Here is a 12065-nt window from a genome sequence, read left to right as displayed (position 1 = left end):
GAAGACAGCAGCAGAACTGGAGTAGGTCCATATTAGAAATGTGGAGCAGAGGGTACACACCCAGTGGTGCTCAGGGTTTATTTCTGATGATGCTCAGGGGACCATGTGGGTGCCAGAGATCAAACCCAGGTTGGCCACATACAAAGCAAGCACCCTTCCCTCTGTACTATGGCTTCTATCCTGTGTTAGCAGCTGCCTTAAGGAGAAACGTGTGCTGGAGTCCTTAATGTCCATTATCACCCAAAAGAACACAAGGCCTAGTCACCTGGGCTTGGTTTGGGCGTATTTGCTGTGGTGGGGGAAGAGCAGTATCTGTGGGGTGCTCTATTGGTTAATCATTAGTGACTTCTTGCCTTTTGCTGGGTATGTCCAGGCCCAGGAGAAACCACTGGACCAACCTAGCACAGAAGGTGCCAACACATTGGTGCCAGTGAGCAGGGAAGATTTTCTGCTTGGATTCGTCAGACTAGTGATGAGGAGCTCTGAGTCGCTGCTGGGCTGTTCAGAGGCACCAGTGTCTGGGGGGGGGGGGTGCACTCTGTACCCAAACCTTGAAGGATTTCAAGATGCGAGCCCTGAGGTGTCCGAGAACATGCATGTCCTCGTGTGTCTCCATTGTGCCTTCTGCTTCATGCTGCATCCTCCTTTCTGTGTTGCTGGGACCCTGAAACCTCCCATGGAAGCCCAGATGCTTTTGGAGGCATTGAGCTGGACCAGGACCAGTTCTGGTTCTGCCTGCTCTGCCCTCCTGCCTTTTCTCCAGCATGGCTGATATTAGGACATTGGCCTGAGCCAATTGGGTACTTTTCCTATTGGACCAGGATGACAACCCTAATCAGATGACTCGCCCTGTGCCATGGCTCTATGGGCGAGTGGGGGTCAGACTGTGAGCCAGGCCTGGGGCATCCTCTCGGACCCCTGTGTGGGTTTCACAGTGGACACCAGTGTGCCCTGTGCCTGTCCAGCCTCAGCAGTCCCCTGTGCCCTCCCATGGGCCTGGAACACTCTACCCAGTCATAGGTGAGGGAGCCCCTTACCGGGCAAGAGCAGGGATGGACCCTAACTATGAGGCTTAGGAGCTGAGAAGCTGAAAGTAGAACAGAGGTGACCAACAGAGTGAGGGAGAAATCACTTCTATGGAGGTGAGCAGCCACATCAGGAGAAATGTAGGTGCCTTGTGCCCCTGGCAAACCTTCCTCCCACTGGGCTGCCCATCTTTTGGGCCCTGCCAAGCATCAGTCTTCAATGCTGCTTCTCTAGGTATTAAACTGTTTGCTGCTGAGCAGCTCAGACTGCAGATCCCAGGTCTTTGTCTGACTCTGGGTCAGCTGGGCCAGCTTGTCTTCCTCAGTCTTCTGCCCCCAGATTCTGCCTCCAGAGCAGACCCCAACCTAGCCCTTCCCACCTTCTCCTTGGTGCCTTGTCTCCTGCTATTCTGCTCACCACTCAGCCCATCTTACAGCCTCTTCTTCTCATGCTCCTACTCGCCACCCAAAGTAACCAGTTGAGATGCAGCTGCAGCTCCCCCCACCACACCCCAGGCCCTTGTAGCACTGCCCCTTCCTGCCCTTTCCAAACGAATCTCCCATCTTTGCTCCCTCTGTGGGTTCTTTAGTCTTCCTTCTCTCTCTGCTTTATCTGTCTGCCTTTTTTCCAAGTATATTTGTGGTTTTTGTCTTGAGGGGGCATGGCTAGCAGTGTTTAGGGAGCACCCACCCCGGCAGGACTCAGGGGGACTACCCAGATACAGTGGCTCAAACCTGGGGCTTTCACATGCAGAGTTCCAACCCTTAAGATTATTTGCCTATTTTTTCCTGCCTTCCATATGGGCCCCCACCAACCTGGGACCCCTTGCTCCTGCCCCCCTGTCCCCATATCTGGCTTCATCTGTGACTCCCCCCCCCCCATTCAGACAACTTCCTGCGGCTCCTCATTCAGACTTCAGCACAGCTGCCTCCCCCACACAAGACCTTTTCTGGCTCTAATCTGGAGTGTCCTCCCCTGCCATTTCCATCACATCCTCTTTGTCATTGTCCTTAGACCTCTGGGAGGGGCCTTATTGCCTGCTTGCTCATAAAGTCTTCCCTATGACTGTGCAAATCCTTGTCCTGATCACACAGAGTCCCCAAACAGGAAGTATAATGTGTTTTATGAACTTCTTATTTGAAAATAATTATAAGTTGACCAGAAGTTGTAAACAAAATTGGTCTTAAAGCAGTAAGGAATTAGAGGATACTAGAGAGAAGTCCTCCATGAAATCACAATTTGGTTTTCAGGAAAGACCAAAAAAGGTGGCAAAACGTTAGATGGAATAGAAAAGAAACAAGGGAAAAAGATCCCTATCACTCGAATTTGGAATGAAGGGGAGCATTAATAGTACAGACATGAAAAGGATCTTAGATGGGACCGGAGAGACAGCATGGAGGTAAACGTTTGCCTTGCATGCAGAAGGCCGGTGGTTCAAATCCCGGCATCCCATATGGTCCCCCTAGCCTGCCAGGAGCGATTTCTGAGCATAGAGCCAGGAGTTACCCCTGAGCACTGCCGGGTGTGATTCCCCCCCCTTCCAAAAAAAAAAAAAAAGGATATTGGAGACTTTGTGAACAATTAGTTGTATATCAACAAACTTGATCTCCTAGGTGAAATGGACAGATTCCTTAGAAAGACAAAGATCTCTAAAACTAACTCCTGAAGAAAATAGAAGACCTATAATCAGGTCTACTTTGAATTAGATTGGTGGTCAAAAAGCTAAACACGAAGAAAAGTGTAATATTTATAGCACTGTATTTGTCGTGCAATCTTAGAACACGCAAAGTTAAACAACAGAAGTTAAAATTGAAAAAAAAATAAGAAGTTAAAATTGTTAAATCAGATTTCAAAAACTTGTTAAACTTTTTTCTACTTCAGAGAGAACACTACCAAAAATGGTTTTAAAAGTAAACTAAAGGGGGCTGGAGCGGTGGCACTAGTGGTAAGGCGTCTTGCCTTGCCCACGCTAGCCTAGGATGAACCATGGTTCGATTACCTAGCATCCCATATAGTCCCCCAGCCAGGAGCGATTTATTTTTCTTTTTTTTTTTTGGTTTTTGTTTTTTTGTTTTTTTTTTTTTTTTTTTTTGGTTTTTGGGCCACACCCGGCGGTGCTCAGGAGTTACTTCTGGCTGTCTGCTCAGAAATTGCTCCTGGCAGGCACGGGGGACCATATGGGACACCAGGATTCGAACCAACCACCTTTGGTTCTGAATCGGCTGCTTGCAAGGCAAATGCCGCTGTGCTATCTCTCCGGGCCCTTCTTTTTCTTTTTTTTTTTTTTTTTTTTTTTTTTTTGGTTTTTTGGTTTTTGGGCCACACCCGGAGGTGCTCAGGGGTTACTCCTGGCTGTCTGCTCAGAAACAGCTCCTGGCAGGCACGGGGGACCATATGGGACACCGGGATTCAAACCAACCACCTTTGGTCCTGGATCGGCTGCTTGCAAGGCAAACGCCGCTGTGCTATCTCTCCGGGTTTTTCTTTTAATAAATATATTTTTTATTTAAGTAGCATGATTATAGTTGGGTTACAGTCACAAACAGAACACCCCCCTTTACCAGTGTAACATTCCTCCCTCCCAATGCCCCCCTCCCCCTTCCCATCCCCTGCCTGTATTCAAGACAGGCATTCTACTACAGTTATTTGTTTTTAAGTTCAGTAAATTTTTTTTCTTAAAGGATAAGGATTAAAAAACATAGTAAAGGTGTGACAGTGGCAATCGCCATTGTTTGCATAGGCCCAGAAAAATATGGGGAAAAAAGAAAAAAATCCTTGGCCTGATTACAAGAAGGCCTCACCCCTGAGGTTTATTGCATAAGACCCACTCTGGGCTCCAGGCATACCAGTCTGTTCAACCTGAGTCATTCCAGGAGCAATTTCTGAGCGCATAGCCAGGAGTAACCCATGAGTGCCAACAGGTGTGGCCCAAAAATTGAAGAAAAAAAAAAAAGTAAACTAAAAACATGTGAGAAAATGTTTGCAAATCATAAAATTATATATCTGATAAGAGTTCAGTATCTAGAACATATAATGAAAATATCTGTTGGGAGTAGAGAGAGATTTAATGGGTTAAGTTTGGCTTTGCATTCAGGAATCCTGGGTTTGGTCCTGGGCACTGCACAGTTCCCCAAGCACTGCCAAGTGTGACCTTGAGCAAAGCCTGGAGTAGCCCACACATACTACAAAGCATTTCTTCCCAGTAATAAAATAAAATAAGTGAATTCTAACAAATGGCCAAAGGCAGCATAAACTGAGAAGTCATTTTCAAAAGATAAGTACCATAGGGGAAACTGGGGTGGGTGGGAAATACGATGAGAGAGACACTGCAGCAGTGGAGCATGGAAGTGGACACTGGTGAAGGTTGGATGGTGGAATGATTTATGCAAGAACCCTAGGAAGGAAGGAAGGAAGGAAGGAAGGAAGGAAGGAAGGAAGGAAGGAAGGAAGGAAGGAAGGAAGGAAGGAAGGAAGGAAGGAAGGAAGGAAGGAAGGAAGGAAGGAAGGAAGGAAGGAAGGAAGGAAGGAAGGTAGGAAAGGAAGGAAGGAAGGAAGGAAGGAAGGGAAGGAAGGAAGGAAGGGAGGGAGGGAGGGAGGGAGGGAGGGCGGGAGGGAGGGAGGGAGGGAGGGAGGGAAGGAGGGAAGGAAGGGAGGAAGGAATGCAGGGAAGGAGGGAAGGAGAAAGGGTGGAAGGAAGGAAGGAAGGAAGGAAGGAAGGAAGGAAGGAAGGAAGGAAGGAAGGAAGGAAGGAAGGAAGGAAGGACTATTAAACTGAATAACAAAATGGCAAAGACCTTCATGAAAATATGGCTAAAGTACATTGAACAGCTATTTCTTCAAAGAAGATACACAAATATCCAAACATATGAAAAGATGGTCAACATCATTCATCATTAGGAAACAGAAAAATCAGTACTGCAAGACCTCACACCCACTAGAATGTCTATAATTTCTATCAAAATGGGACCAGAGAGATAGATAGTACAACGGATAAGGCACTTGCCTTGCACATAGTTAACCTAGGCTCTATCCAATCAAGTGCACCAGAAGTAAACCTGGGTGTGACTCAAAAAAAAAAAAAAAGTCAAAGAAAATAGTAAATGGCAATGGGGAGACATATGGAGAAATTGGAGCCCTTATGATTTACTGTTGGAAAAGTAAAACAACAAGACTGCCTTGGAGAAAAGTTTGGGAGGGATCCTCAAAAGGTTATCTAGGTTACCTGATAACCTGGCATTTCCATGCCTCTGTACATAACACAGGAGAACCGAAGACAAAGCTCACATGGAAATGTGCACAAGAACCAAAGCAGCATAAGAACAGCAACCAAAAGATTCCAGGCAGTACCCACTTGATCCCTCACCACAGACCGGCTCCCTCAAGTCTCGGGCTGTTTCTCAGCCCTTCATAGCATGGTGGCCCTGCTCCACACGCAGTGGACATGAGCCTCGAGGGCAACAGAAGCAGGACCACCTGGGAACCAATTCCACACAAAGGGCACATCCCACAGCACCTCAGTCCACAGTAACATGGCGCTTATCCTCAGGGTGTGCAGAGTAACTGCTCTGCCGCCACTACTCCTGACCCCTGAGTTCCCTCTAGCCTCTCAGGGTCTTCCATCTCCCTCACCAGCAGGCCCGCTTTGTTTCTCCTGGTGATCTGACCTGCGGAGCCAGGCTGTCTACACTGCCCCAGCATGATTTGGTGGCTGTAGACAGCCCCCTGGTGCCACCCAATAACCCCCACGTGTGGATCTTCACCACGCCACAGCACTGGCTCCCACAATTCTCCCAGCGGGTCCTGGGCTCACTGTGAGGATGTGAAGAAGGGGGGTCAGCAGCAGCCCTCGTCTTCATGGTGGAATCAGGGCTCAGACACCCGACAATGGAGTCATTCTGGACAGGTGCTGGGTTCCCCCAGTATTGGCTGGCACTTGGTGCCTCTATTGACACTATGGCAGTTTCTGGCCTTACTTCCCCATCCGCTGCTGCCCAGCCTCTCCCTGTTTCTGCGGGCTCTTGACAACTGGCCTTGGCATCTGCTCCTGGAGGGCCTCGGCTAGAACCTGGCTGTGATGTGATTGTGGAGGTGCAGATTTTCTCGTGACCTGCTGAACTCAGGTCCATTTGGGCCCAGATCTCCAATGTTTGGGCCCTGGAATGTCTGTGAACTTCAGCACAGGTGGTGTCTTGGCTCAGCTCTTTGTCTTTCTTGCCTCCTGGCCTGACCCCTGCCTATTTGCCCAGTGCATAAGGGGCTCATTATAAGGAGTCCCCTATGGAGTGTCCTCTGGGAGATGGATGGTGCTAAGCTTTAGGAGGCTGCAGACAAGGCCATGCCAGTGGCAGGTCCCTGTTCTGAGAACATAGCTATACTCACTGAGCCCCCACCTGGCTCCACCTGCTCACAGTAATTTACCAAGAAATTGATAGCAGTCCCCACCCCACCCCCGACCCCCCTGCCAGGCCACCCCTCCAGGACCTGGCATGAGCCCTGCCTGGGCCAGAAAGGCAATGGGTCGTTGGACTGCAGAAAGAGAAAGTATGACCCTTGCAGCTGCCCTGAGCACGGCTAGTTCTTGGGGAGGAACTGGCCAGAATAAGGCAGAACCCCTTGAACTCATCTCCTCTCTTAACAAAGGCGGCCTCCTGCCCCCCCTGAAAGGCACCTTTGTCCCCAGAACAAGCCACCTCTGTGCTCCCTGCAGCTGGAGCCAGCCAGCTCCAGCTCAGCCCGTCTCCTCCCCCGCCTGTCCAGCACTGGCCTGGTCCTGGTGACAGGGCGCTGCCCGCTCACAACAGAGCCACCAGGGCTAGTGGGTGAGTCTGCCAGCCTCTGCTAAGCCAGGAGGTGCTGGCAGACCACGGGTGAGGGCTGCGGCTCCACTTCCAATCTCAGAACTGTGGGGGCGGGGTAGAACTTCCCTCTCTTTGAAGAGCTGGCAACAAACACGCTTTTCTTGTTGTTGTCAACAACAATTCATGAGCCAAACCAAATAGCGCCGCAGTGGCCAAATTCCGTTCACAGGCACTTGGAGTCCATGATGGGGTCACGGTAGCTCCTGGGGGGCAGGGGGTTCTGGTTTGTTCATCCTCGCCTTGACATGTCCCCCAGAGATTCCCATCTTTGTTGTGTGCCAAGGACCTCGATGAGCATTTGGGTCCTGGGAGGACTAAGTCATAGCATTTTCCTCCAAGAGCACTGGGGGCTAAGGGGGCTGGGGAACAGGCCACTGAGGGGCACTGGGGTTACACTGGCACCAAGGGAAGAGGGAGCATAGGGGCTGGAATGTCCTATGGAAGAGACGCTGAGATAGGGAGAAGCTGTAAGCTGCTTCGAATAGGCAGGTCTCCTGCTGCCGGTGTTGCTCTGACCTTGTCGGTGACCTTGGCAGCAACCTTGACAGCCTTTAGCCGCCATGTGGGGAGCCTGAGGCTTAGAGACACAGAGAGGTAGAGAATAGGTTCAGAGTCATAGGACCATGGCACAGCTCAACCATAGCCTCGCTAGTTTTTCTGTTCTCTGCTTGAAGGTTTTCCGCTGAGAAGGTATTCATAGCCACTCCCTGTGCCCCACCCCTGCGCTGGCCTTGCAGCCCATGGAGCCCATTAGGATAAAATCCTCCATATTTCAGATACAGCCTAGAGGACAGATGTGAAGTTCATCAGTGGAGGGGTAGCAAGGGCAGGAACCAGGGTCAGTAACCTGCTCCAAAGTGTTCTACGACCAATAACGAGCAGGGACGGGAGGGCAGGCCTGGCTTCCCGCACCAGCTTCTGAGGCGTTCATAGCAGCAGCCTGAGGTGCTTCGTGGAGCATGACCAGGGCCTAACCATGTTTCCCTTCTCTGGCCTTTCAGAGCAGGAATGAGCCGTCCCCGTGGCTGTGTCCTTTCCACCCACCCCTCCAGCTCTTCTTCATCCTCCGCAACACGAGGCAGCTGCCCGACTTCGCTCTGGCCAGGATCAAGGTGTGGAATTACTGGACGGCTGATGGAGTGAGTAACCAGCTTAGTGCTCACAGGGCTATGGGCAGTGGGGCCTCCAGTTCCTGAATGGGAAATGTGGGGACCCAGAGGTACTATCTTCCCAGAGGAGGAAGTAGCCAGAGCCTGCACACTGGGCCCTGGGGCAAGGAGGTTTTGTGGCAGTTTGGGAACTGCCAGGACTGGAGCCATCTGTAGACAAGACTGGAAACAGTGGTTCTGTAGATGATTTCTCCCAGACTCTGGCAGGATAGTCCCCTTTGGGAACTCTGCCTCCCCAGTCACAGTGGGGGATTCAGGCAGAAGGAGCAGGAGTGACTCAGCCTGCAGTAAGAGAGTGGGTCTCTGTGACCCTCCCCTGCATGCCCCTTGGGTGACAATAAAACAATAAATTCACACCTTGTGAATTGTGATCTGATCTACTGAGGAATGGGAGACACTGAGCATTTTTGGCATTTCTGGGGTGAGGGCAGTGGGTGGGTGTGAGGAGCAGGGAGGGCACTGTGCCAAGGGTAACAAGTGTGCAGAGGGTACAGTGCCTCTGGAATTCTGGAGTTTTTGTGAGCTAAGCACAAACTAACTGAAAAGAGCCCAGGAGCAGAAACCTGGTCAAATCCAAGTGCATTGTGCACCCTCCCATTAGGTAAAAAAAAAAAATTGATGAAATTCAGACTGATCTCCAAGGGCAATTGGTGGAGGAAGGAAAGGGAGGAGTGAAGGGAAGTGAGGAGGCCTGATGCTGATTGTGGGGATGTAAGCGTGAGTGCTTAGTTTCCTACAGTTCTGGGGGACACATGCCTCCCCCAGTTCACCTTCTCTAAGCCCACAATACAGTGCAGTATTGTACAGTGCAGTGGAGTCCACGCTGCACTGTGTATGGCCTAACCTGACTGGGGCCCCCTGAGCACCACTGATGATGAAGGACATTGTTCTGGATTTGTGCTATGACAGGCAGATGGGCCTTATCAAGAGGAGGTGCTTAGCATGTTACCCCAGAGAGTGTATGACACCCAGGTGAAGAACCTGGCCAAGCACAGTCCTAAACTTAGCCGGACCTTTCTAGGTAAAAAGACCACCAGAGGTGGGAGTCATGATACAGCAGATAAGGCATTTGCCTTGCATGAGACTTGCCCAGACCTGATCCCCAGCATCCCCGAGCCCTGCTAGGAGTGATCCCTGAATAGAGTCAGTAATAAGTGTTGAGCCCTGGAGCATGTAGCCCAAAAATCAAAATAAGAAAACCACAGGAAAAAAAGATCACTTGCCCCCCTCTGGTCAGCTCCTGCCTTTAAGCAAAGGAACATGGTGCCCCCAATTGCACCTGGTGCTCCTCCCACTCCCAGAGTATTCTGCTCCCTCCCCCCCTTTAGGTATTGCCCCCACACTGGGAAGAGGTCGGCTGCCACCCTTTGTGGAGCCCCTTTACTGCTGGGATTCTCCATCTTCCCCTTCCCTGAGCACAGAAAGATGCTCCCAGAACCCACTGCAGGGGCAGACTCACATCTTGACCCCTTGGGCCACATGTTAGGGCACTCCCCTTCCTGTGCCTCCAAACCCCCAAACTCTGAGACCCTTCCCCAAAGTCCACCACGTGGATTTAGAGAGGCCCCACTGGTGCCTTTGGAGATGCCGAGTTTCCTGGGTCGTCCTGTCCTGCCAGGAGCACCTGCCAGGTGCCTTCCCTACACTCAGACCCTTATCTCATGCTCTTCAAGACTGGTGTGACACCACAGCACTGAGGGGAAAAGACTACTCAGTGTCGAGTGATAGGAGAGTTCCCCAGAGCAGGGGCAGCCCGGGTTGGGAGCATGGGAAGCCTAAAGAGGATTTGCAGCAAAGCCCTTTGGAGTCCAGTATGAGCAATAGCAGAAGAACCAGTCTCATTTAGCCCAGGCCAGGTGTCTGGAAATCCCTTTCTGGTGCTCTGCATTTTCCTTATTGTGCCCCCCAGGCCCACTCCCCACACTCACTCCCAAAATCGAGACCTCAGTCCTACAGGCCATATCTTCCTTCTACTGACTCGTGTGTTTGCAGGATCTTGACATGGGTGCCAGGAACGTAAAACTGTATGTCAACAAAAGCCTCGTCTTTGACGGCCACTTACTCAAGGGCACAGCCAAGGCCCCGGCCGGACAGAGCATTCCAGTCAGTCTACAGAGCCACAAGAGTGACAGGCCAGAGAAGCTTGTGCAGGCCCGTGGCAGAGATGGCACAGATGCCAGTGAGCCAGACAGCACCACAAGGACTGCGGCACAGGGGGTCAGGGGCGCACTGCTGACCAAGAAAACCACACCAGTCAGTGTCTCCAAAGTTCAGCCAATGTACCCTGAAGGCACAAAGGCCGGTGTTTCTAAGCCTGAGTGCCAGATCAGCATATCCACTGTTGCCCCTGCCCCGTCTGAGGAGTGCCCTCCACAACCCCCGGCACTGGAGACTCCTGCAGGTAGGAAAGCCTCAGATTCACAAGGCGGAACTCCATCTTGGCTGCAGCCATCATCCTCCAGCCAGGACCAGAAGGCCAAGCCGCTTTGGCTGATTCCTGAGGCACCTCTGGACTGGAAAGGCTCCGGGACAGGACTCGGAGAGGCCGAGGCCCCTGAGAGTAACAAAGGACCCTGGCATGAACAGGGCCGGACCAACGACAGACCCCAAAGGGCACCTGCCCGAGCATGCAGTGAGGACTTGGATGTCCTCTTTCACCAGCCCTCTCACCGGGAGCACCCCACCAGTGGGAGGCGGGGAGGTCCCAGGAGGGACCCCAGCATCAAACCTGGAAACAGCCAGCCAGCCAATCAAGGTGAGCATGTAACTCAGGCACCCCTGGACACGAAACCACTTAGCTTAGGGACCCTATGACATGAGGCTTCTTCTAGTAGGGACCCTACACTCAGTCTCAGGGACCATGTAGGCACCTAGTGTCTAAGCAGGACGGGGCCACATTGTCACGATGCTCTGATCCCCATCGTGGATCCTCATCTGATCCCTGTCCCTCGCTCCAGGACATATTTCTAGTCCCCATGGTTGGTACACCCAGAGGTTATGGGCTACCTCTGCTAATGACTTTATTCCTTTTGTTGGGAGCCTCCTAGTCATGCTCTGGGGATGAGGCAGTGGTAGGGATAGAAGAGGAACCTCTTGCTTGCAAAGCCTGTGCCCAGGGCACCTCCCTCCCCACTTCTTTCTTCTCTATGCCTTGGAGAGCCTCCTGTGTGTGCCAGGATGAGTCACACGAGTCACAGCTGATGCTGACTGGCCTGGAGGTCGGGAGTCACCCAGAGCAGGCAAGGACAGAGACTGTGGGGCAGCTGCCATCCAGCCAAGAGCCACAATTCCCTTTTCTTGCCGGGCTCAGTGCTGATGACAGAGGGAGATGAGCTTTCAAACATGCCTGAGTGAACTTTGTAGTGGCTGTGCAGAGGGTCCCAGAGGCTGGATCTTGGGTATTCTTAGCTCTGACTGCTTAAAGGACTCATGATAGCTGGAGTCCTCTGGGATCTAAACTCTCAGGCTTACAGGTTAGCCCCATGTTGGCACTTTCCAGCACCAGTAGTCTCAGGCAGTAGGGAAATCAGACTGAAGCAGAGCCTGACAACAGGGGAAGTGCTCCAGAGTGGCCATTGCCCCCTGCCAAGCCCCCCACTTGCTTTCAGAGGCCCCACTGGCCTCTCCTCTGCCTGGACTGGGGCCCGGGTTTCCTCTGCCTATGTGTATGGAGGGATGGTCTGGCTGACCTCTGACCCAGGGCTCCTGCTGCCCTCCTGCATTGTTCCAGCACCCCCAGGGGTCAGCATCACCCACTGTAAGGAACTGGTGGACAGGGGTGAGGGTCACCTACAAGGGTTTAGCCGTTCCCCCTTACAGACAGGACAGATTTGTAAAAGGAGGTTTTCAGCCCTTTTATATCAATAGGCCAAGTAGTTGACTAGGGCAGAAAGAAAAGCCATTTCTTATATGTATGTATGTATGTATGTGTGTATGTATGTATGTATGTATGTATACAACCTGTATGTATCAGTATTTCTAGTAATGCCACAAGACATGAGCCATGTCCCGG

General features: G+C 51.6%; 1 protein-coding gene across 1 annotated transcript in view; it reads left to right on the top strand.

Annotated features, from left to right (window-relative positions):
* Nucleotides 1-12065, top strand: part of KATNIP (katanin interacting protein) — a 117825-nt gene that overhangs the window by 80123 nt on the left and 25637 nt on the right. The window contains exons 15-16 of the mRNA XM_049788142.1: nucleotides 7886-8023; nucleotides 10046-10808. Of these exons, the coding sequence (XP_049644099.1) occupies nucleotides 7886-8023; nucleotides 10046-10808 (901 nt within the window). The remainder of the gene's footprint in view (nucleotides 1-7885; nucleotides 8024-10045; nucleotides 10809-12065) is intronic.

The sequence above is a fragment of the Suncus etruscus genome, chromosome 15 (genome assembly GCF_024139225.1).
Source record: "Suncus etruscus isolate mSunEtr1 chromosome 15, mSunEtr1.pri.cur, whole genome shotgun sequence".
Taxonomy (NCBI): Eukaryota; Metazoa; Chordata; class Mammalia; order Eulipotyphla; family Soricidae; genus Suncus; species Suncus etruscus.
This window is presented reverse-complemented; position numbering and strand designations above follow the sequence as displayed.